This window comes from Sparus aurata, chromosome 8, assembly GCF_900880675.1.
Source record: "Sparus aurata chromosome 8, fSpaAur1.1, whole genome shotgun sequence".
Lineage (NCBI taxonomy): Eukaryota > Metazoa > Chordata > Actinopteri > Spariformes > Sparidae > Sparus > Sparus aurata.
The window spans coordinates 22556169-22581866 of record NC_044194.1 but is presented as its reverse complement, the minus strand read 5'-3'; the positions used below and the strand labels follow the sequence as shown (position 1 = coordinate 22581866).

Below are 25698 nucleotides of genomic sequence, written 5' to 3'. Positions count from 1 at the left end.
GGCTGCAACAACTTTTCTCGTTTTGTGTTGTAATGTTGCTGTCTGTATTTCATGAAATAAAAAAAAGAAGATATCTCTTGACACAAGTTTCTCCATCTACCTATCCCAATGAAGAACAGCTCATTTCATAGGAAAATTGGAAGTCAAGATTAAATTGATGTGGCGAAAAACATTTATTTTACCCGTCCACTCTCGTCTGCCTCCACAGCATTACATCCTCGCTTTTGGCGGCATCATCGCAGTCCCGCTGATCCTGGCCGAGCCACTCTGCATAAAGGACAACAACGTCGCCAAAAGCCAGCTCATCTCCACAATATTCTTTGTGTCGGGGCTATGCACGCTGCTGCAGACCGCTGTTGGTTCCAGGTAACAACCCCCTCATTCTGCCCCCAGTGAACCAGGAAGTGCCAGGCCACATAGAGATACTGACTTTAAAGTTGTCTAATCTTATATGTGTGGAAAAACATCCTGCTAGCATGTGAACTTCTGAGGTTCTCTAACCTCACTGTGCGGTGGTATTCATCGGGGTGTGTGTGTGTGTGGGTGTGCGTGTGTGTGTGTGTGTGTGTGTGTAGGTGGGTGTGTGTGTGTGTGTGTGTGTGCGTGCACACATTCACATTTTAAGTATCAGTCAGGCTGAAGATTTACTGCAACTACAAACAGAGGGAATGCCCAAGTTAAGAATGTTCACAAGATGGGGGGAAAGTCTCATATTTCCTCTCTCACACACTTCAGCCCCAGATGTGTTAACATCCTCTGATGATGACAAGGAAGTGCGACATCTTCTTTTATTGTGAATTAACTCTGTCCTCCAACACATCTTGCAGCGGTCCTGCAGTAATTTACAAGCTCATGCAGCGATGCAGTGGTTCACGTGGAGTTAAATCTGTCAGTCAGTCCATCCCTGGGCTCCGCATGACCTAGTGGAAATGAGTTTTACCCTTCAGGATCAGTCCTGTATTAGTTGACTCAGCTTAATTTGCAGCTTTCCTTTTACAATAGAGATGTGACATTCTGGGAGCTGTTCGGCAGTTTGAGAAGAAAATCCTTGTGAATCTAATGCATCAATCTTTATGCTTCACCACGGAGCAGCTGCCTCCCACGCACACGGCACGGAACAATACAGCGAAGGGCTTCACACACACATTCCTGCCCCTTCAGCACTGCTGTAAGATCGAACAAATAGCTAATTCTTTTGTTTGAGTTCTCCACCCACACAGCTTGGCAAAGCTTAAAGGGACAAAAGAGGGATCCCAGTAAAGATTTTGACATTGAATAATAAGGACGGTAATCTTTGTTTTTATTGGACTTTTCAAACTGTGAAATGAAGGGGCTTTGTGAAACAAGAGGATATATAAGAATAACTAGAATCAAAGCCTTGTGGTTTTATGCCTCTGTGCACCAGTTGGGCTGCTGTCCCTGAGCTATGGCATTGTATCACAGCCAGAACATTTTTTTGGCAGAGGTCACAGTGACCTTTGACCATCAAATTCTGATCAGTTCTGCCTTGAGTCCAAGTTGACTTTTGTGCCACATTTAAAGAATTAGCCAGATCAACCGAATCCTAATCCAAACCACTTTTTGAGGAGGTTTGAAATCCGATTCAAATCAGACTTCTATAGATGCACTTCAGTCGGGACACTCTTTCGTAATCAAACAGTTGCTCACTATGTTTCATCATAAGGTGAACATTTTGAGCTGGTTTGAGCTTACCCATAGCACAGTCAGTGAAACTGTCATTACTAAAATTATGAGGGTTAGTCATTTATTTCAGGTCTACCCATAATATTTACTATTTCCCTTCCCGACATGTGTTATTGTTTTTATTTCTTAAATGCTCCTTGGAGGAAGAGCTTCTGTATCTGAATGGATTTGTTCCTTGCTAAATAAATCTAAATAAAATAGCACTAGTTGTTCTATTGTTTTGCTTCCTGGCTGGACAAAAGCAACCTGCTCATTAAAATCCTCAGCGCACCCTTGAGGCTCATTATGAGCAGATCTAAGTCAACCTCGTCTGCAGAGACCTGGGGTCCATTTCACAAAGCAGGTTCAACAAACTCTGAGTCTAACCCTGAACTCTGAGTTGATCTACTCTGAGATAGGAAACTCTGAGTTTTCGGTTCCAGAACAGCTGATTTGAGTTAGTTTGATCAACTCGGAGTAGTTTAACCTGGAGTTAAGCACGTGCACCACAAGTATAAAAAGACAGCATCAATGGAGCCCTGATTCGACGAGTCACCATGGCAACGGGGAAGAGGAGGGCTACGTTTTTCACCCCACTGGAAATGTAAATATTAATGCGCTCATACAGTGAGTTTGAGCACGTTTTTAGAAGGAAGTGTAACACCGCTGCAGCAGCAAAAGAGAGGGAGACGGCGTGGGAGAACATTGGTGCTCGGGTCAATGCGTAATTTTAAATGAAGTCCTTTGCAATCACAATAATATTACAGGGGGAAACTGCTTGAGTGGTAGCCTATTAATTTATTTCATTTAGGTGCAACCCCGGCTGAGAAGCGCACTTGGCTGCAGCTTAAGATGAAACATAAAAACATTAGACCTCGGCATAATCTCATGGGGGTACCTCATTTTGATCATGTTTTACATTGTAAAGTAAATATTAAGTGGCTGTGTGACTGTACAGTTGTTTTATCCCCAACATAATGCTGTTTTCACACACATAAATGTCTTCTCATCTATATCATGTTCTGTTAAATAATTAAGCCTATTTAAACTAACACAGACGGGTGGTGGCCCAGCACCGCCACCTCTAACGGAGGCAGAGGAGCTGAAAATGATAAAAATGGGTATAGCCGTTTCAGGGCGAGGCACACTTTTGTGACCGCTCTGCATACAGTTGCCTTGCTCAAGTGCTCTGCATCTCCGAAGTTGTATAAAAAAAACTCCCATTTGCAAAAAAACGCAGCGCAACACACAATATCTGCTGGGATGTGAGAGCATGACTTCGGTTGGTAATGTTGGAAATGTAAGGACGGATTAGGTTGTGTATGTAAATGATGGACTGTGACGTGAAACGGTACCGCTCAAAAAGATAATTGTCTGGAAATGCAAGAACATCTATGCGCGTCTGATAATCATCTCCCGACGAATATTTAATTCTCTGCGCAGTAATGCTGCACCTTCATCCACGGGATTATTATCAAAAGGACATGCCATGGTAGTGAAAATAGTCGCCACCTAATATAACTTTGAATGTAGGCCTACTGACTGATTTTTGCAATGATCAATGAGAACTATACTACGCCAAAACTCGCCTGCTGACTGAATGAATGAGGAAATCAAATAACGTGTGTGGCTGAAAGAGGGCGGAGACAGAGAGAAACTCGAAGTTTGTTGAGAAAAACCTGGTCCCGACCAGGTTAGTTTCAGAGAGTATGTTACCATGGTAACTGACCGAGAGCTTAAGTTACCTCTCTCTGTGAAACAGGCTGGAGTTACCCCTCTTTCTCTGGTTTGAGTTACCTCCCTTTGTGAAACGGAAAACTCAGAGTTTCCCTCATTTCAGGGTTAACAGACTCAGAGTTTTCACTAAACCTGCTTTGTGAAACGGACCCCTGACCTCGTTTGTTCCAGTGAACTCTTATCTAATCTGACCTTTAATCCCGTCACTGACTTGCAGGTTACCAATCCTCCAGGGTGGGACCTTCAGTTTCATCACTCCAACTCTGGCCATTCTTGCTCTGCCAAAGTGGCAATGTCCGGCCCCGAATGCACCCGTGATGCTGTCCATGCAGCTTCAAAATGGCACCAGACCACTACAGGTGGAAAATTCTGATGAAGTCTGGATGTCACGGATGCGCGAGGTATGTAAAACATTCAGCCAGGAGATGATTCTCAGCACCCTGTGTCTCTTTAGGGAATCCAATCAATCCCCTTACCAGCAGTAACGGATTTGAGGGGAACGATGAAGACCTGTATCATTCTGTCACACCTTAATGTCTGTATGCTGACAGAGATATGACATTCATAACATTCTGCTTATCTCACTGTATGTGTGCATCCAGAAAGCTCACACAAATCGTATGCCTTGGTTCATGTCCAGTGGCCCACCCAAAGCTATCAGCATTTGATATGAGACTTAGTAATCCAGCATCTTTCTCTACAATTGTGAGCTTCAGCTTCAAGAGATTGGGTGTGGGTCAGGAATCATCTTTAAAAATTCATTTTGTGAATTAAAGTGTATATTTTTTGTTAATGGAAAATTGTGTTCAAATGTTAAGATTTTGGGTAAAACTCAGAGATGCAACAGAGGACCAATAAAGTTTTAATATGCAGAAATGCGTGTTTAAAACGCCTACACGCTTTTCACTTCTCTGCAATCAGGGAAATTTAACAACAGCATTCCAGTTCACAGACAAAAACAAAAGGAGAGACCAACTCAAATAGGTTGGTCAGACCACATGGACTCATGAGAAGTGAGTGTTTAGAACTCTGCTCTGAAAAACTCCCAAGTTGAAACAAAGGTGAAACTGTGGGATCAAACAAAACTCTCAAAAACTGTGCTCTAATGTACCACTTTCACATGCACAAAATAAAATCTGGGTGACAAGAATCACAAACCCATCTGTCGTGGTGGATTTATGATGGTTAAACGTGTTTTCCTCACATTTTTTCTCATACGTTTTTATCTTCCTCGTCGCTGCGATGTTCAGTTGAGTACAAAGAAACAGCTTATGTGTCTGAGTTGCGTCCCGCTTCACTTGTCGTCCACAGATCCAGGGAGCCATCCTTGTGTCCTCTCTGCTCCAGATTGTCCTGGGCTTCTCTGGCCTGGTGGGCCTTGTGCTGAAATACATCGGCCCGATGGCTATCGCTCCCACCATCAACCTCATCGGCCTGTCTCTGTTCATTGAAGCTGGGAAGAAGTGTGGAGGTCACTGGGGAATAGCTGCTCTGTAAGTGGATGGTGTTTTACACCAGTGTGTTGCACAGTGACAGTACATGTGCGTATACTATGACAATATCTACATTAATGATCAATTATGTGACATTTGCTTTAATAAATCAAACATTTAGCTTTAATAAATAGAGGACCAGTCTGACACTGACCTTCCATTACTTTTGTAATAAACACCTTTACCTGAAGTGATCCTGAATTGTCCTCAAGCCTAAAGGAACAATTCACCCAAAATTGACATTTCAATCAATGTCTACTCAGCCCGACGCAGATGGAAAGTAATGTGACGTATCGTAATCCATATTTTTAAAAACTTTTTTATCTAAAAGTCCAGATCTACGAGGCGCCGTTTAGCTCAGTTGGTAGAGCGCGCATCCCATGTGCCGAGGCTCTGCAGCGGACCCGGGTTCGACTCCTGGCCTGGGTCCCTTTGCTGCGTGCTCTCACCCTATTTCCTGTCATATCTTCAGCTATACTATCAATAGAGCCATAAAAGGCCAAAAAAATACTTAAAAAAAAAATAAAAGCCCAGATCTACTTCAGTAGTCTCGTAGAATGTTGTAACGCTGTTTTGCTGTGAATCTCCAAAAATGACTTAATGTTCATTCTGGGGTGAACTTATCCTTTAAAATTGTTAAAGGATGTCAATAGTTGTTTTTCCTGATCACAGCAATCATGTTTTGGAAATGGACTGCTTCATTTCCCCCGCACTCCCCGTGTCTTCCGTCGGACTGGCAGAGGCTCAGGATCTGTTGCCTGCTGGGAGAGTTGAATTACAGCCACAAGATGTTTGCGTCTCAGCTCCAGTAAGCTGCCGGCTATCCTGAACAGAGACTGCTGAGGAGGAGCAGGGCATTGAGGCTAAGAAGGATATGACTGATTACCATCCATATATGGCACCGGGAGGTGGATGTGCTGAGCCCTTTTAAAACCCACAAGGATCACTCTATGTAATGACTTTAGTCTGCATTATCTAGAGATGGCGGCGGTAAATTAAGACAGATTTCATGGGGTTGGGGCAAAGGTAAATGAAAGGAGAGGTCATGTGGAACAGTGAGTTTCAGTAGTTTCGGAGATTAGGTGGATTTAGTGAGTGGACGTGACTGCTTTGGTCAAGAGACAAAGAGGGTAGGAAACAGACAAGACCGAATGAATGATCATGCAATTAGATTTTGTTGGAGTACGTCAGCAGGATGGATGGAATGTATGGGACTTCTCTTTTCGGCTATGAATTGACTTTGTGTTCCTATATCTTATCTATATCCTACAAAGTATTCCCATTAATCTTATTAAATCAAAAGAGTATTGTAATTTTGTCATTACTTTTAATCCCATTAAGCTGTGGGAGAGTTGTGCAGTCCAGCACTCACACACAGTATTCTGTCTGACTGACTGCAATCCATAAATTGCTACTTTACATTTATTCTGTTTCAGTTTTTTTTTATTTCATCCTATGACTGCTGTTGCCACAAACACAAAGCTGGAGATGTCCCGAGGTCTCCTTAAAATCATCCAGTGGATTCACACTTACCAATGTCAGAACACATTGGCAGCCTTACTGCCTGTGACTCCACCACCGTGGTTTGCAGAAACGTAAATTTCCAACATTTTATCCTGGCTATTTGGCTGCAAATAAACACAGAGAGACAGATGGCAACCCCTAGATCGGAACACCTTTTGGACCACTTCCATCATCACAAAAAAAACAAATCAAGGCATGTACTTTGGAGGAACGGTCTTCATCTCTGTATTGTCTCTGTATGTAATTAAAGTTCTTCGAAATTCGGAAAGAATAATACTTCATGCAAATGGTGTCGTGATAAGGCCTTGGGGCATCACGTGCCATCAGAACAGTTTCAGTGCATCTCAGCATTGATTCTTCAAGTGTCTGAAACTATAACTGGGTTGAGATCCGGTGACTGGAAAGGCCACAGCATATGATTCGCATAATTTTCATACTCATCAACCCATTCAGTGACCCATTGTGCTCTCTGGATGAGGCACATGGGGAGAGACCACGCCAAACGGGATAGAAAAAAGGAAATCTGATCACGATCACTGTTTCAACTACAACTCAAGTTTTTGAAATTCAATTTAAGTGACTTGCTCATTATGTGAAACAAATTGGAGCTTAGGGACACAGAAGTTAACTCATTATTAAAGGCTTCTTAAATTTGTCTGAGAGACCTTTCTATGTGTTGACCAGGCTGCAGACTTTCCAACTGAAATAACATGCACCATGACACTCGCGTGAAGTGCTTCATGTGCGGGCTGAAATGCCATTGAAAGGCAGAGAATTGAGTAAAGGGTTTTACAACATTTAAACGATCACTTTTCATACACTTTAACTGTCACCCATAATCCTTTCCACGAGGGCTAGCATCATGTGGGCATGCCAGTTGTGTAAAGTGGCATGTGCACACTTGCTGTGACCTCTTCCTGACTGTGATGTATGGAAGCCGCCATGCTTAAGCACAATTATATAAATAGTTGTGTGTTGGGGCCAGGCCCTGAGGAAACAAGCTGTGAGTGAAATGTTGCCCTTTCTTGTGTTTTCCCACAGCACTGTCTGTCTGATCCTACTGTTCTCGCAGTACCTCAGCAAAGTCGATGTTCCAATGATTGCTTACAAGGATAAGAAGTGGACGGTCTTCCAGTATCCGCTCTTCAAGCTTTTTTCTGTGAGTTGCCAACATTATCCAGGTGTCATAAGTTCTACTTGCCACACCGTTTTAATATCAGAAACGTATGCTTCTTAAAACCTGCTTATAACATCTTTGCCTAGCTTCAAAACTACAGTAAACATTTGAATGAAAACACTTTGCAAAAAGTCACCCTGCCAATCCAGTTTGCAAAATCAAAGATAGATTTTTAATTATGTCAGATTGTTTGGCACTGTGTCGGATAACCCTTGTTTGTTCAAAAGAAGGGCAACTACATTTTTTATTCAATTCAATGTTTTAATGTAAAAGTAAAAAAGATTAACAAGATTTTTTGTTTACTTGATCAGCATAGACTGGGCAACTTGTTTAAAAGAAAACAGATTTATTTGGCCTTTAACAGTAACATCCTCATGGAACCCTGCACATGTGGAGAAAAATTACAGGATTGCATCCCTTTTCTTTTTCATGTTTAGTTGTCTTTTCTGGGCTTGTGTATGACTTGAACAAACACAACCTTATTCAAAGTCTTTTGTGAGATTATGTGAGCCCTATTTTCTTAACCCTTCAACTATGACTGATTACAGTTATAACCTGTCAGGTGGACAACGCCTGCGGTGAGGGGAACGTTTTTAAATCGCTGTTTTTCAAAGGATGGGCTTCAGTCATGCACACATGGTCTTTTTAACATCTGCCGTCCACATTGATGCTGTTACATACCAGCCATGATCCCCTACTGGTCACTGTCAATCACAATACACGGCTTTACTAAATGACATGACACTGTTCAAAGACAGTTATTTACATTGTGCACTTCAATCACTTCTAGAAAAATTGTGTATCAAAAAAAAAGATGAATTTGTTTTTACGTTCAACAACAGCCACAACTGATATTGTTTGCAGGAGCCCAGAGTTTATACTTGCCAATGAAATGCCAACTCACTGGATAAAGATTTTAAAAAATGAAACTGAATACAGGTGCTCCTTCTGACAGGAGACTTTTAAGTCGTTTTGGCCTCAGGATTCAGTTTTGGAGTGTTTTATGTATGGCAGCACCACATTTTCGGAGAAGGTCTTCACATCTGGTGAAAGTTTTGAAAGTATGGATCTCACCCCTCTTGTGTCAAGATGACATCAAAGCAGAAATCAAGTAACTCAGTAACACTGTTTTCTGGCATGTTAACTGCCCTTGAGTGACTCCAAGGGCCCTGTATTTTATAAAAGCATTCTTGTGCACAACTCTTTGCTTCCATGTAACCCTGGTACTAATGCAATAAAAGTGCACGCAGGTTCCCAGGGTGTGTTGTATGACGCATGCAGGCTGAAATTGACAGTACAGTAATGGAATGAATTATTACTTTTCAAGTGGCCTCATAATCCAACAAATACAATCTCCATAACTCAGATAACTGTCATGTAATGTTGCCTCTGTGGCCTATATGAGGCAAGGTATGTAACTTAGCATCATACTTAATGTCTCAAAGGTCTTCAAAAACATGCAGTGAATAGTGTCTCACCAAGGAATTGCTTACAGATATCAGTAATGTATGTTGTAGTTATGTGTTGATATTGAGCTAACATGTACTGATACACTCTGCATCCGATACCAAACTCTAGGCTCTACTCGGGATGTGTGGTGGCTGGCTGGTCTGCTTCTTGCTGACCATCTTTGACGTCTTTCCATCAAAGTCCGATGAGTACGGCTTCTCAGCCAGGACCGACATCAACATGAATGCTGTGATGAACTCCCCCTGGTTTCATGTGCCTTACCCGGGTGAGTGCACAAATGACATATTTTAAACTGGCTCAAACTATACTTTTTAGTTTGTTTCAACGTCTTATAATGAAGTACATGTAAATTGCACGTTGTCATGGCTGTAGAATAATGGAATCATCTGTGCATAGATTGGTTCACTGTAAACCTTGCTTTCACTATGCTGTTTTGTCTGCCACTAGGCAGGAAATCCAGCGATCCAGTCAGTCTACTTTCACTTATCAATTATATATTGGATAAACAAATAAACTCTTTTTATCCTTTGTTGTTGGTGGTAGTTGTAGGAAGTCAAATGGAAATGATCCAGTTGTAATAACACTTGGGGGAGAGGAGGTGCCAACTCTTTTTTTAAACATATATTTGGATGTTTATATTACTTAAAAGGAGTAATTAAGTCACGTAAAATAACGTGACATGTCAATCAGTCAATTATTGCTGCGAAAAATCAATAAGAAATTTTTAAAAAGCACCCTAGCTGCCAAAAGTGATTGGAAACTTGTGAGTATCATTTTTCCTACCATTTACTGAAGTTGTTTTCCAGACACTTAATTAAATTTTTGACAAACATCCAAAAACTGGATACAAGATATTTTGTAGCTTAGCTGAGGGTTGCACAACTGCGCTTTAATGATCTGCCAAAATGTTGAATGAAAATGATCTGCTCTGCTTTAACTGGTACTTATTAAACAACACACATCCTTTAACACATCACAGATCGATATTAAAAGGGTGGTTAGAATAAGACCACAACAATTTACTCTATACTCACAAAAAGGCCATGAAATGATGGAAATATTACATCAAAAAAGAAACAAAATGATCTGCCAAGGAACAGAACAGGAGGATTGCCAGGATTTATTTAAACAAGTAAATCTCACAGATATCTGAAAATACAAAGTACATTTGTCTGGATACAAAAACAATATTTAAGTGCTTTGATGTGCTTACATTTAGCAAACAAGACCTTCATCTTGATATAAAAGTGTGTGTCTAGCAAGTATATCTCAAACTCAGACCAGCCGACACTTAGAATGTTTTCATTATGATTTGATTTCACCTAAAACATTGTTGTTTTTTTGGATCACGATTAACATCAGCTGATGTTTACACAACAAAGCTGTCAAGATAAATCAGAGGTATCATTCATGCAACAAAACATGATCCTTCAGTGGATTCCCACTCACCTCTGACATAAATCTGGATTGATGCTATCCATGTGTCAAAATTTGCTTGGAAACTAAACCATACCTACTCTGTACCCATAGGTCAATGGGGTTTGCCCACAGTGAGTGTGTCTTCAGTGTTGGGTATGATGGCAGGCGTGTTGGCATCTACCATGGAATCAATTGGTGACTACTACGCTTGTGCCCGCTTGTCCGGTGCTCCTCCCCCACCAACTCACGCCATCAACCGAGGTATCGCTGTGGAGGGCATCGGCTGTATCCTGGCTGCACTGTGGGGAACTGGAAATGGCACCACCTCCTACAGCCAGAACATCGCTGCACTTGGCATTACCAAGGTACACATCTGCTCTTGTGTTTTACAAGCCAACGTTAAAGCATTTTCGGTGTTTAAATCCAGTTTGCACTCCGCCTTTAGCTCTGTTTTTGTCTGCACCAACTAACAGGAAAAATATATTGCCAATTAAGCTGCTTAATATTCCACTTTCTCCACTAGGGTAATTGTGTTATGGTTCAGTCTCAGTGCTCTCCTCAGCCCCATTTCCAACAGCAGTTGTTTTAAGAGAACAGTATAAACCCAGTGTACTCTAGCTAACAAATCAAATGGCAAATATTACATTACAACAAGTTAAAGATGTCATATAATGCTCATTTTCTGGTTCATACTGTTATTTGGAGGTCCTAGTAGAATAGGTTTAGATAGTTTAATTTTCAAAATAATAAATTTTTTTCCTCAGCACCCCTTTTCACACTGTGTCTTGAACGCTCTGTTTTAGCTACAGAATGTGACATCTCGCCTCTCTTCAGTCTTTGGTGAGAGTTGCATATACACAACAGGCAGTATATAGCCAGCGGCAGAGTAACACTGGTCAGGGTAGTGTGATCTAAAATAACGTATCCTACAGCAGCAGCAAGTGTATGTCTGCTGACGTATTTTAAAGTATATGTATAAAGATAACACCTGTTACATAGTGACGCACATAAGTTACAGAAGTAAAGGCTCGACTCAAAACCAGGCGTTTCAAGCAGTGCAGAATCAGTGTAACTCCCTTTGGTGTGGGCTTTTTCACTTTGAAGACCTTTTAAATCCACAAAAATGCTGCATAACAGAATTAAGGAAAGGCAAACCTAAAAGGCATGAAATGTGCTCTTTATAAGAGGTTAAAAGAGGGCCACTCTACTGTATCTTGTCAGATGCTTGTCACTTCCTGCATGTGTCAGTAAAGGCCTATAAAGTCTAGCAGAGCGCTGTGATTCCCTGCCCCTCAGCACTTCCTCTTGGAAGAATCCCTGCTGCTGTCTTTAGTTCTGGTACATTACAATGAAAACTCCAGTGGACTCGGTGAGTTCAACCCTGTAAAGAGGGTCACCGAATGCTTTGTGATCTTTATTATTAGCTCTGTGCACATGGAAGATCAGGTGATAAGTGGTCGTAAATACTGAAAATACGTACAGGTTCTGACTTCAGTTCAAAGGTTTAGATATAACGTAACATTTTATACTTCATTTAAATCATCTCATAATTCTCATTTACATTTTTGTTGTGTCAAATCCAGACTTCAGCCACAGTCACACTGCAAAAGCTCATTCACGTGACATACTCTATTACTTCTGCACATGTGATGCACACATTTATGTATTACTTAGTTCCAAGTGGAGGGCAGATTAAATGACTTGTGGAATGCACAAATAATGATGATTCATGGGGGATTATCTGTATGGCTGAAGCATTGCGAGGTAGCAGGCGCTCCTCTGTCAACATTAAGTTCATGTTGATGACGTAGAATCTACTTGTAATCCCCTGACTGTGGGCATCATCCAGGCATTTTTTGTTGTAAATTGCAAAGTTATTATGAGTTTTAGTGTTTACATTAATTGTCAGCCAGACTCAGTTACAATATTATATAGTGTATATCCTCCAGTTTAATGATTACATGGGATGTAAGCTCAGTTCATTGTGTGCCAAAGCTCACAATAACTGTTATTTTCATACTAATAATTTTGAGAACTAAAAAGGGGAAAATGCCACTGTTTAGCTTAAAGTAGTTTGTTGTTGGACACTGTGTTTAATTGTCTGTCCTCTGTCGTTTTTTACTGTCAGCTCCTTTTCCGCTCAGTTAATAATGGTTGTTTGGCCAGGACCCTCAATTATATATCAAGAGGTCGTCTCGGCTAAATAAAGATTAAGTATGAGAAAAAATATATATTAATACACAAGCACAACGACAAGTACTTTATCATGGATTGAATTGTCTTTGAAACTCAGTGGCCGGGTTCAGATCGAATTTAAACCACCTGGTTAATCAATCAATGAATCATACTTTATCTATACAGCACACCTCAAGCAAATAAAATACAAGGTATTTACAGGCATACATTTTCCAAATTTACAGACTACTGCACATCAAAACAAACAAAAAGGATAGAAAATAAAGTCAATAAACTAATAAAACACAGTTGGACCCTGAACTTCTTATGAACAGGTCAACATGTCAAACTTCCATTTTATCTTGTTAAATTATTCACTCTTTCCAAAAGTATTGCAGTATCTTCACATTCCGGGAAAATTGCAGAAAAAAAGTCTGCACATCAGCAAAATTGATGTGAAATAAGTTTGAGGAACCACATTTGGAAACAAACTGCATGAGAAAACATCGGTATCACACCCATGAAAAACGCCTTTCTGTTGAAGTGGTTGAAGTGAGATAGACTGCACGTATTTATTTGCATATCCATGTAGTATTTCACTAGAGCAGTATGTAAAGAGTATGAAGCAAAGAGTGTCAGTTTGTACTCCAGAACAGCTTCAGATAAAAAGCATGTGCTGCTAAATGTTTTATGGGCTCTGCAGGCTTGACCTGAGCATTCTTTCACCCAGGCAGCTTTCTCTGTTCTCTCACATCTTCGTCCAGCTCAAAATCATTGCAAATGAGATTGAGCTATTACAACTTGGTTTTTTTTCCCCAGAAGCTGGCATGGTGAGAATGATGGATTAACCCACGTTGTACACACTGGATAAGGAGTCTATGCTCTTGTTTTATTTCAGGTTGGCAGCAGACTGGTCATCCAGACAACTGGGATCCTGATGATCTTACTGGGGATCTTTGGGAAATTTGGAGCAGTTTTTATTACCATCCCTGACCCGGTCATTGGAGGCATGTTCCTCGTCATGTTTGGAATGATAGCAGCAGTGGGGATATCCAATCTCCAGGTAAACACATTTCACTGTTGTATCATATTTTATTTAATGCATCTGATGTATGGAGTATTAAGACAGCCCCCTCGTAACAAAATCAAGACCCTGAGACACAAAACATCCAACCTTGTATGCAAGAGGACTTGAGCAAAATACTGAGTCTAGTTGTCTCCAGGGATGCTGCTCTGGCACTGACCCTGAGAACTGAAATACAACCCAAAACAGAATAATCCTTTGGGGATCGATTAAAAATACTTACCTTGTATCCTTCCCCCTGGGGTACTTTTTGTCATATCTCAAATTTGCTTTGCTCTACAATTTCACTTTTTGATGAGTTTGTCAACCAGTTTGTCCTTATGACTTCATATCATCGTTCTGTGTCTGTTTTAATTTGTCCTTTTAAAAGAACCCAGTTTTGCCTATACAATTTTGAATAGAAGTACTTTTATTTTAGTTCACTGTTGCCATGGGTCTTAATTTAAAGTATCACTGGCTATCAGGAGGGGTAGTGCACTGCTATTTCTGTTGTTTAGAAAGAGACGGACACAGACACAGCAGATGGGGGAAAAAAGGGTTGACATCTGACTGAATGTAGGTTTATTTCAATTATTATATATTGGTATCAAAACGGTCAAATCGGTACTATGGTTTGTACTTGAGATAAAATGTGCAATTTAAAAAATTCAAAGATAAGAATATGTACATGAAGTGTCCCTTTCCAAAAAAATGTCTTTTTTTCCCAGTGACATTTATTACATTGCTAATAAGGGCTTAAGGAGGAAATAATTAACATTTTGCTGTCATGGTTGTTTCTTACAGAAGTTTATTTGGTAGTCCCTGTATGTTGAATATGTTGGCTGGGTGAAGGTTGAGTAAACTTGAATCTGTGAAAGAAAAATAACATACTGACCATTTAAAATTAATACTGTAAGTTTTAAGCTGTTTCCTAAAGGGAATTACATAATTCACGGTTGCATATCAGATACTAAAACACCATATAACTGATCCGTCTGTATGCATATTTAGCATGGCAGTTACTGGGCCTTGAGAGCTCGAGTCCCTGATGCACGCATGCCTGCTAAGGGTGGCGATACCCTTTAAGTGGTTAGTGTAGTGGGGAAGCAGTCCAAGAGACAGGCAACTGAGTGAGCTAAGGTCAGCTGTAATGCTATTTCCTGGCATGAGATATTTCTGTGTGATTAAAGAGTCCCACTGCAGGTCTTAAGCACTGTTGCCCATTAAAACTACCCACAAACTCTGTGACCTTTTTTGTTTGGAAAATCTAAAACTACTCCTTAATGCATTATAAAAAGTATTTGGATGTTGTTGGATTCCAAGCATTGGGAATTGGAGGGAGTTTTTGCCCATAATAGTGAATCAAAATATTTCTTTTTCTTAGTCTTGCCTGATTTGTAATCTCTTAATCATTGGAATACGGGCCGCATCTCACACTGATAGTGTATTTTTCTTGTAAGTGCTTCTTTCCCCATCGGCTTTTGTAAAACAGATGAAACAGGATGCTAGGGTTCGCACCAAACAATTGCAGCTCCCTTTGGGCTTAGTCATAGGTGTCAAACCCTCATGGGAGCTACAGTATATTATATATACAAAATAATTGGCTGCAATGACATGGTGCTCAGATTTAGCAGAGAATATGGACAGAAAGTGCTCGCATCACATTTCAGTGTCTCTGAAGGTCTTGTGAAAGAAGTCCTGGAAAATGTAGTAACTCAGAAGTGGGACAGGTGTTGTTCACAGCCATGTTGTGTAATACAATAATGTAATTTATAGACTAGCGTGTCCCCAGTCTGACCTATCATTACCAAATGAAAGTAAATCCTGAACCAGAATTGAACTCTTTGAATTTTCAGATTATTCCTAATGACATTTGAGTCAACGTTTGAAATACAGAGATGGGAGCCAGCAGAGCAGAACAATGTAACAAAGTCTCTTTCGCTTTCTCTCTCTCTCTCTCTCTCTCTCTCTCTCTCTCTCTCTCTCTTTCTCCCTCTCCAGTATGTGGACCTCAACTCGTCCCGTAACCTCCTCATCCTCGGCTTCTCTACTTTCAGCGGCCTTGTTTTGCCTACCTGGTTTCACTCCAACCCTGGTGTCATTGATACAGGTGATTTGCAAACAGATATACACTCACTCATGCACACGCACACTTGAAGGACATGTTTCCACACTGATTAAGTCCCTTCAACCGGGCACAACCTTTATATTCATAAAAAAGAAATCAAATTTTTTTTCCAACCACATTATGCAAGTGTATTTAGTCTTAAAAGTCAGGTAGGAGCATCACTGGCCAACTGAGGACAAGACATTGTACTTAGATACAAATGTAACTAAGTATATTTACTCCATTACAATACTTTAGGAAAAAATTGAGGTTGTTGTACTTGATGGGCATTCCCATTTTCTGCTACTTTATTTCACTCCACAACATTTTGGAGACAGATTTTGCTCTTTAACTCACAAATATTTGATGACTTAAGTTACAAGTTACTTTACAGATTGTGTGCCACAGTAAAACATTTTTAAATTAATTTATTTTATTGGCAAAACTCTGTGATTCCAATAATATGAAAAATGCCCACTATCTGATCAGCAAATAATTTAGCAAGTCATTTACTTTTACTTTAGATACTTAAGTACATTTAATACCTGATATGTTAAGACTTTTACCCAAGTACCATTCATACGGCTGACTCACTTTTACCAAAGTCACATTTCAACTTGATAGCTTATCTTATCTATACCTTAACTCAAATGTGACTTTTGGGTATTTTTTACAACAATGACTTTGCAAGCCCCCCACTGTACAGATTGTAAAGCCCACTGAGGCAATCTGATTTGCGATTTTGGGCTCTATATAAATAAACTTGACTTCATGCTGAAATTCAGCAAAAACTGCATTGCGATGAGATGATGAATGGAGAGAAGGACTGCACTGCAATCTTTTGGCAAATGATAAACACGATAAAGCAAAAATAATTCTCACACTTTCTCACATGTTTGGTATTATTATTTCTTCTGTTTAGTAATGCAAACAGACCAGGTCATGAGCTAACCATATCAAAACACCAGCACCACTTTTGCCACACCACAATGACAAGCCTTAACTTGTACACGCCACTGGTTTATTTCCCAGCATCGACGTGTGTAATTCTTCCAAAAGATCAACTACCAAGATCAATATCTTCCAGCTACTGTACCATGACTAATTCTTATTCTGTACCCACAACAGTTGTAACACGAATGTTTTCAATTCCACATGCTGTCACATGCTGTGTGATTTAATCTGGCAAGCAAAAGATGAGGAAGGGAACCAACCCAATCAGACTAGCTGCCATGCCTATTCATAATTGGCCAAACAACTGTAAGACACAAAAAAAATTAGCATGCAGTTTCGGTGTAGTTTTACTCTATGCAAAACACTCTTTATATGTTTGAATTAACTGGAAAACACATGCAATGTTTTGTCTGCCTTTAATGTTGACTTAGTAAACAGTAAACCAGTAAACAATACCAGAAGTTGACACGGGCCATAACTATTATCAGAGAAGCAACAGTGTCCCCTGAAAGTGGCTTTATGCCACCACTGCTTCACCTACAGATTACACTTGAAAAGATGGCAGCGCTTTGCCAGCATAAGCTTGTGAGGCCAACGCGTTCCTCAAATCCCACAGACCCAGATGGCAGACAATTGGCTACCCTTGGTCTTCAGCCTAGATTTGAAAATGGCAAGATGAATTGACCTTGTTTTTTATTTTTATTTTTCTGTTGCGCTTGTTTGTTTTTTTTGTTTTAGCCCAAATACACAGTCTGAAGATATGTGTTTGTACCTCAGCTGGTCCGGCAGTCCAGTCAAACCATATGGGTCCAGTTGGGTGTAAGAAGCTGTTCAGTCTGTAGGGGGCACTGGTGGGGCTGTTACGCGCTTGATCTTGGTCTTTATACATTTCACACATGACTTTCTGCTTGCCAAAGGGGATATGAGGCTGAGGGTGTCAGAATTATCTGAAGTTTAAAGTGATTAATGTTGTCAGCCCTTTTTTAAAAGCGTGGCTATAAGATTGATTCAGACAGGCTCCTCTTGATTGTACATGAGTTGCAGCACCAGGGATGTGGAGATTGTTGGTAATTGTCAAAAAGGGAAGTAGACAACAGCATGGGTACACTGGATGAGTAAACTGTCGTGTTTTTGATAAGCATAAGCATTAGACACTCATTTTTAGATGGCATAGTTTTTCTGCTCATTTGGGCATGTTGCTCATTACAGATACTACTTGTTGACTTTCCATCATTTCCATCATCAGGTTGCTATTGGTCTATTTTGCACATAATTCTTGATTTCTATTTGACTTCCTTGCCATGGCTTGAAAAGCTGTACTGTGGTGATCCCCATCTGCTACATCAGACACATTAGAAACATGACAAGCCTTGAAAAAAGTGGGAGAAAGGGTGAAAATGACGGTACTTGAGGGATCAGGGCAAAATTCTCAAAACATCAGCACCTGGGTTAAATCTTGGTAAAACTAGGTTTAGTGGCGCCATTGGGCTGTTTGTGTGTTCCAGCGTACACAATGTGAGTGGTGGTGGGAGCAAAGTCGGAGGACTCTGTCTATATCGCTTCATTAGATGTCATTAGTGGTTTGGTTTGGTTATTGGTTTTCACTATTGGAAAAATTTTTATATTGTTTTGCATGACAGGAACATGCTCCATTTAAATGACATAAACATAAAACACACATGCACCCATACACAAACACACAACAGGTAGAACCCAATTACGGTTATCCAGTCATGAAACATTAATCCAACAGATGCAATTAGACAACCTAGAGCTCTTACAAACACAGGTCTGGTCAATCCAAGACTTTCGAACCAATCAGAGATCAGTCAAAGTCTATCAGTTGATGATTCCCTTCTTTTGATGACACATCAATTGCTGTGGAGTGGGTTTGTAGCCTCCTCCTATGAAGCGCCATCAAAAGAGCAATCCTCAAGATTAAACAGCTCTGCTCTGCAGACATAACACCTTGATCCCATGAGTCATGTGATGCAAGTGTCCCCCAGGAAAGTGCTAATCCAGAGTTCAACATTGGGCATGAGGGCTTGTCTGGTTTTCTCAGGTCTAGGCTGCTTACCTCCCAATCCTCTTGGCTATGTGCCATGTCACCGGCTGTAATCTGCCCGGCTCAGATAAAGCACTCCTGCCCCCAAGTTTTTTCCCTGAAGTCAACACTTAGCTGATAGCGCCACACAAGAGGGGGCTTGTCAGCACTCTTTGTAAACAAACTGCTGCTCACCCAGACGTCTTTAGATGTACAGTCTGTGGGACTTAAAATCAACTCAGCGGGTGCCTTGAACTTTTGACTGCTGCCTCCCCAGGAACGAAACGTTTGTGCCTGCTTGTGTGTCTCTGTTTGGATGGGTCCTTTGAACAAGAGTGTGTTCTGAATCAAACTACGTCAGCACTGATTGCAATTCTTGATTCAATTCAATACAACTTTATCAGGCAGTTTATCACCTGAGGGGCATTATGAAAGGAGGGAATAGGACATGCAGGCATTCACATATTCAATGGCGCCCTGTGTTCACCCACTAACTGGTGGTAGCACATGCCACATGAAAGGCCAACTGTGAATCAGGATATATTAGTGCCATGGCGGCCCAAAGATTACAGTGGCTGCCCAATCAGCCACAAATCAACAAGTCGAAATATCTCGACTCTCTCTGAACCTGCAGACTTCACAGTACTGTCTTCAGAAGTCCTGCTGACTTAATACGCTCCATTATCATGACTCCTTAAACCTGCCAGGCTGTCATGTGGCCTTTAAGGGGGGCTTTAAAAGTGGTGTTAATACTTAAGACTAAACTGCACCAAGATAGATCAAAAAGTGAGCAGAGCAGGAATATATATCAGCAAATAGATAACAGAAACATTTTTTTTTGGGTTATTTTTCTCAAATAACAAATAAATTGATTTCAAACAAAATTCAAATTGTTCACAGGGAAATCTGGACAATTAAAGGAGCTGATGAAATAGAATCCAGGAAGTCTGGGATGAGTAAAAAACGTCTGAAGGGTTATCTGGTTCTGGATGTCACTGGAGCTGGTCATTGTCAGTGGGTGGGTTTAACATCCTGTTGCATTTTTTGCATTCAGTCCGATCGCCAGAATAAATGTTGGCAATGCACTTCTCCAAAACAAAACCACAAATATGTTGTAACTTTACATTTCATTATGTTGCAACTTGTCTTGAACTTCAGTTTTACAGGAACACATTTTGTGCGGGAAAACAGGAAAATATATGAAGGGCAAATTACCGTAAAGAACAACAACCACAGCATAAATCTCCAATTTGCATATCTGAGGGTTTGAGGTTGAAACACCACGGCCCCTCATTAAAAAATATCCTGTGTTTTCACGCTTGAAAATGTTGAAACGCGGTCTTGGACAGCAGTTACCGGCTTGGCAGCCTTCTTACCATTTGCAATTACACCCCCTACTTCCCAACTTGAAAGTCAGCTCATACACATGTAATGTGAAAGTCACAGGACACATATTGCAGAAATGTTGACATGTTCAATGTGACACATGCAAACTTTAATGTATCAGTCCTATCTGAGGGACAGATCTAAAACTTAAACCATCTTCCTGGCTAGACTCAGGATAAGTAAGAGTCTCTCTGTCTGTCTGTGAACTGATCCTTTAGAACAACTGTATTTTTCACTTAAGATGATATATTTATGAAGCAAAGCTTAAGAAGTATTATAATTCTTTGTCACTGAAGTTACACAAAAAGTCTTGCACCTGCCAATATAAATCTGTCACTTTAGAACATGTGGGAATAATTCAACTTCAAGGTAAATAGCTCAGGGCATTGAACACATAGAGCTCTGGGTTGTCTGGCCAAGAATGCCTTTCTGACCAGGTATGTCGTCCATCGAACAGATGGATCGAGACAAACCTTGTGTGGATTGGCTGTTATCTTGTCCTGCAGGATTTACTGTCAGGCCCCAGTTGCTGTTGATTTTAGTCTGAGGGAGCTTGTATTTCTTTTAGTTTTATTAAGTTGACCTTAGAACTCACCTCTGACCTTGTTGTGGAGAAGGGAAGGGGCAGAAATATTCTCCCTATTAGATTTATATTTATTTTAAAAGCTGCTGATGAGTAACAAATGACTTTATATAATATATTCTCTGTTCAAAGGAATCAAAGAATTGGACCAAGTGATTGTTGTGCTCTTCACCACACACATGTTCATCGGCGGATTCTTTGGCTTTATCCTGGACAACACAATTCCAGGTATGACAGAATACTTGCTGATATTCATAAATTATCACATAAGCCAAAACGTAACTATCAGGTAACATGGTCTTTTCTTTTTTTAGGCACCGACAAAGAGCGAGGCATCAAGAGCTGGCGGGACAAGGTGCAAGAGGGAAGCAAAAACATCTGTGACCAATCGTGCTATGACATCCCTTTTTGCAATGGCATTTTGAAGCGGTTTAGGTGTTTCCAGTACATGCCCTTCCTTCCTTCCTACAAGACCAACCAACAGCGGACATCCCAGTAAAGGACTGTAAACTTACAGTGTAGCATTGATGCCAGCTTATGAGCCCTATGAAAACAAACAGCAGCTGTTGAGCATTAAAAAAAGGAAGAGGAAAAACTATTCTCACTTAAAAATTATTGACACAAAGGTGGACAGGACAGTATGTTGTTTAATTGTTCCTAAGTGACCTAAAGACTCAGTGTGAGGAGACAGTTTTTCAGTACTGAACCACTGTTAACACCTTTCCTCTCATGGTCCAAACATATGCAGGTTTGTGGAGTGCATAAAACTAATTCTATAACACATTTTCATCTTTAAAACAGATATAATAAGTTACTGTTTGCCTTAAAAGGGTGGTGCCTGTGGCTTAAACCTTTCAATGGTTGTAGTATGTGTCTGAAACCACTTTTCAGATAGGGCTGCCAGTGTGGATGCAAGGGTAGTGATGTGGGACCAGCCTGGCCCTCTTTACTAATTCTAACACACAACTCTGAGGGAATATAAAATATTATAATGCACAGTGGATGAGTTTTGTGAAATAAATACCATTTCACCTTAAGCTTAGATCTTCTTTGGCGCTACAAAATTGATTGTCCTTACTAAAACACTGAATTTATATTGTATTTCTTGATACACCTGAGCTGCTGTTTCTCCCTACAGTTGGACTTCAACAGATTAAACCCCTCCGACATTATCTTTAGGGTTATTTTTTTCAGTTTTACTGGGTTAATTAAAAAAATGTAGTGCCTGAACCAGTACATCCTCATACATAAACGACTGAATAGGTAGATTGCCAGTGACTCCAAAGACAACATAGCTCCATTTCCAAAACAACAGCACCACTGCAAAGTGCCAGCAACAGGTGCACCAAACCTTTTCCTTTTGTGAAGGAAAACATCTTGGTTTCGGTCGAAATGACTGCGTTGCTTATGTGACTTCAGTTACGAATGTATGTACGTTACAGTACGTATGTAACTTTAAGTTTCATTATGTATGTGACTTAACTTAGCTACATGAGATGTCAAAATAACTCACTGTTTAATTTTGGTTTCACACTGGAGTGCGTCAGTGGTCTCTGAGACAAAAGTCTTCTGCCTGTTGACCCTACTGCCCCACACCACCTTTTCCTTATGCACACCGTGTTGCTCTTTACACTACTTTACCTGACTTTCTCCTTTGCTGCTGTAATAATTACTTTGTCAACTAGAAGTCGCCACCTAACATCAAACATCAGTTTGGGTTGTAAAAAGCTGCTTTCACAGTCACCCTATTGGTCCACCAGACTGAACTAGCAAAAAGCCGCCCTGACACATTTAAAGACAATCATCAGTGATTACATTACATAGTGATGACGCTTTTATCCAAGATTTACAATAAGTGCGTCTGATAACGGTAACTTGACCCAAAATCTGCAGGAATCCTTCAAGTACATGACTAATCACCTTCATCAAATACAATGAACTTCAGCAGAAACAATATGAGATACAGATCTTTAAAGGAACATGGGGCAAGATCTGTGATAAAATAAATGTGCATATTTTAAGTTTTTTAATGCTAATGGGTGATGAAGTGTTCAAAACCAAGAAGAATGAGCCCACCCACGTATCTCTCCATTGTCTTGAACAGGCTGTGTGCTGCCTAATATACTGCAATTCGTGGACTGCGCATTTTCCACGGTCCTTTAGTCTGAAACCGAATAGTTAGAAATATGTCCCTTTATATATGAGACCGAAAGCCCAACCTGTTATGCGCTAAGTGACGTTAGCAGCTGGCTGTACAGTTTGTTCGTGTCTGTGTAGCAACATTAGCCGTTACACACAGCAATCCCGTATCAGAGATTATATTTTTGTCCCCCAATATGCCGTCCTTGCTTTCGCCTGTGCCTTTCAGACTGCATCAACTGTAAACGTCGGCGTCGGCTTGGCTGATGGCTGCAGTTACCCTAACGGCCACAACGGCTGTCGTGTCACTATTGAGTCTTATTTCTTGATCCTGCCCCAAGTTCCTTTGAGTCTACAACAGAAGGTGTGTCGATATTCTGCTGTCCTGATATCACAGTGGGGCAGTAAAGAGTAGAGTAGTTTTGTTGAGCAGTAGCTTAGGGCCCTTTGTACTGAAGCAGTAGCAAGAAGAACAACTGCCATGTCTTCCATCAGACCTCATGAAGAGTGTGCAAAGACATTATTTAGACACACACATTTAGATTAAATTAAAAAGTATATACATGCATACATTTGAACACCTCTTGGGTGTCTTTTTGAGGCTCTCAACTTGAACCAAATCAAAATGTTGCTTATCTTTAATCGACTAATATCTGAGTGACTTTCATGTAAAATTTTCATGTTTCATGTTTCATCTAAAAAATGGTTGTATACCAATGCAATGTTCCAATGCAGAGTCAAAAATGACTTTAAAGCTAGTGTAAGGACCAACTAATGTATCATGATGCTACTCAAGCTACTGTTTAAGTATCACAAATGTGTTCTTGCCCGTACGTTTCCAGTAGGATCATTACTACCTCACTGAGAACAGCAGTTTGCAGGAACAGATCATTGGATAGTGGGGGCTTTTTCATAAAAGAATAAGAGTAATATGTCATGTCTTTTAAAATAACTGTTTTCATTAATGTTATTAAGGTTCCTGATTTATACATTTAATTTTCTGTTTTGTCACTGTATAGAAAAATGTTGTTATTTTTAAATACTGACGCTGTTACTTTTCAGAATATACATGCATTTGTACTAATTTTTGTATTATAATTGTATTAATGAATATATTAATATTTATTCATATTAATGTTTTTATGAATCTGTCCTCAACTGTGACAGTTAATTTGTTGAATAAATACTGAAGTTACTCGAGGCTTTCACTATCTCTCTCGTACTTATTTTATCTTGAGATATGAGTGTGTGTTTGTGTGTGTTTTTGTGTGTGTGCATGCCTGTATATTCACTGTGTATTCTATTGACCACTTGAGAGCAGCTCAAGTTGTGAACCCAACAATAAAAATATTATCAGCCTTTTTAGTCAATATAGTAATCTCATAAGTGAAAGGCTCATTATTTACACATTCAGTAGCTATATAATATTTTCATTTTCAAGTCTGTGTGTCAGAAGTCCCTCTCTTTTAATTCTGGTTTTGGTCTCTACCAACTCCTGAGAGAAATATCTGTCCCTGTTAAAAGCTTTACATCTGCTAGCTGCCAACTGTATGTAGGCCTACAGAGTATCAGAACTTTGTTTGATGTTCTATGTGATGCCAAAACAGTTTTGTAGAAGGGGGTACTTTTATAGCTTGTGGCAAATGAGTGGCGTGATGGATGGATCTGATTTCTGTAAACAACTATTATGGGTGAGCACACCACAACACGCACACCGAAATCATTTACCTGCCTATGAGGGACACAGACAAATTGTGATAATCATGTGATTAACATAAATGATTATCGTTACACTGTAGTAAATCTGAAACAAATGTTTTGTTCAACCAGCACAACTTACAGAATTGGGCATGACGTATGTGTAGGTGCACCTTCATTAAAGTGATATAACTTACCTGGAGATCTGGTTTTGAGAAAGCTGACAAATTGCCACACAGCCTTGTGTAACGACTTGGGAGAAAGTTAATTGGGTTAATGGAAATTCTAGGATTAGTCTTGCCATGGTAAAAGTTCAAGTCAAGTTTAGGCCATGAAGCTAGGAGACCCTCAGAAGTATAGTTTGCATACGGGTGTCTGAGTACGTATGCGTCCTCATGTTTTGGCATTTTCAAATTATTTTCTTTTGAAATAAGCTTTGAAGTTTGTTTTTGATGTTGATCTTTATATTTTACAGACACTGTATCTTGAAAATCCCTTCCTTTTGTGGGATTAGAGTCTACAGTATATCCACAGGTGAAGATTAGCCTCTCTGGGGCCTCTCTAACAGAGCTAAAGACATTTTGGCTGATTAAAAGGTCTCTGTAGTCTTTAGTCTCCTGATCGGGCGCATCATGCAATGAAGGCCACAGGTCTAATCCCCTGTGGTATTTACTGTCTATATGTAGGTGCCAAGTACCTTTATAGTATGAAGACAAACTATGCAAAACATCTATATATGTTCAGACTCTTTGTGATTACGATCAAACCTATGCTGCGCAAGGTACGCACGGCACCTTCGGAGAACGATAGATACTGAGATCAAAGTGATGTTCCTATGTAAAAAGACAAACAAAAATAATTGCAGACTTAACAAATTAATGTAAATGTATATTTTTGAGATAGTGATTCTCCAGAAAATCAGCCGTTAATCAGGTGCTCTAAAGGTTTAGATTTGGTTTCATATGGAAGTTAAATCAGGTCATTAATCAAGAGCATAGATTTTCAGTTTGAGAGCATGATTTCATTCCTTTTCAGTGACACAGCTC

The 25698-nt window shown here is 40.1% G+C and overlaps 1 protein-coding gene across 2 annotated transcripts in view; it reads left to right on the top strand.

Moving 5' to 3' along the window:
- The window catches only part of LOC115585995 (solute carrier family 23 member 2), a 38526-nt gene extending 14371 nt beyond the window's left edge, over positions 1-24155 (top strand). Inside the window, exons 3-12 of one of the 2 annotated variants that reach the window (XM_030424713.1) lie at positions 209-366; positions 3638-3821; positions 4732-4913; positions 7479-7596; positions 9193-9349; positions 10615-10868; positions 13577-13741; positions 15743-15851; positions 20948-21043; positions 21130-24155. In XM_030424713.1, coding sequence (XP_030280573.1) covers positions 209-366; positions 3638-3821; positions 4732-4913; positions 7479-7596; positions 9193-9349; positions 10615-10868; positions 13577-13741; positions 15743-15851; positions 20948-21043; positions 21130-21314 — 1608 coding nt within the window. In that variant the 3' untranslated portion in view covers positions 21315-24155. Of the gene's footprint in view, positions 1-208; positions 367-2234; positions 2288-3637; positions 3822-4731; positions 4914-7478; positions 7597-9192; positions 9350-10614; positions 10869-13576; positions 13742-15742; positions 15852-20947; positions 21044-21129 lie in introns of those variants that run through there. The other variant, XM_030424714.1, reaches the window with a different exon arrangement.
- The last annotated feature ends 1543 nt before the right edge of the window (positions 24156-25698 follow it).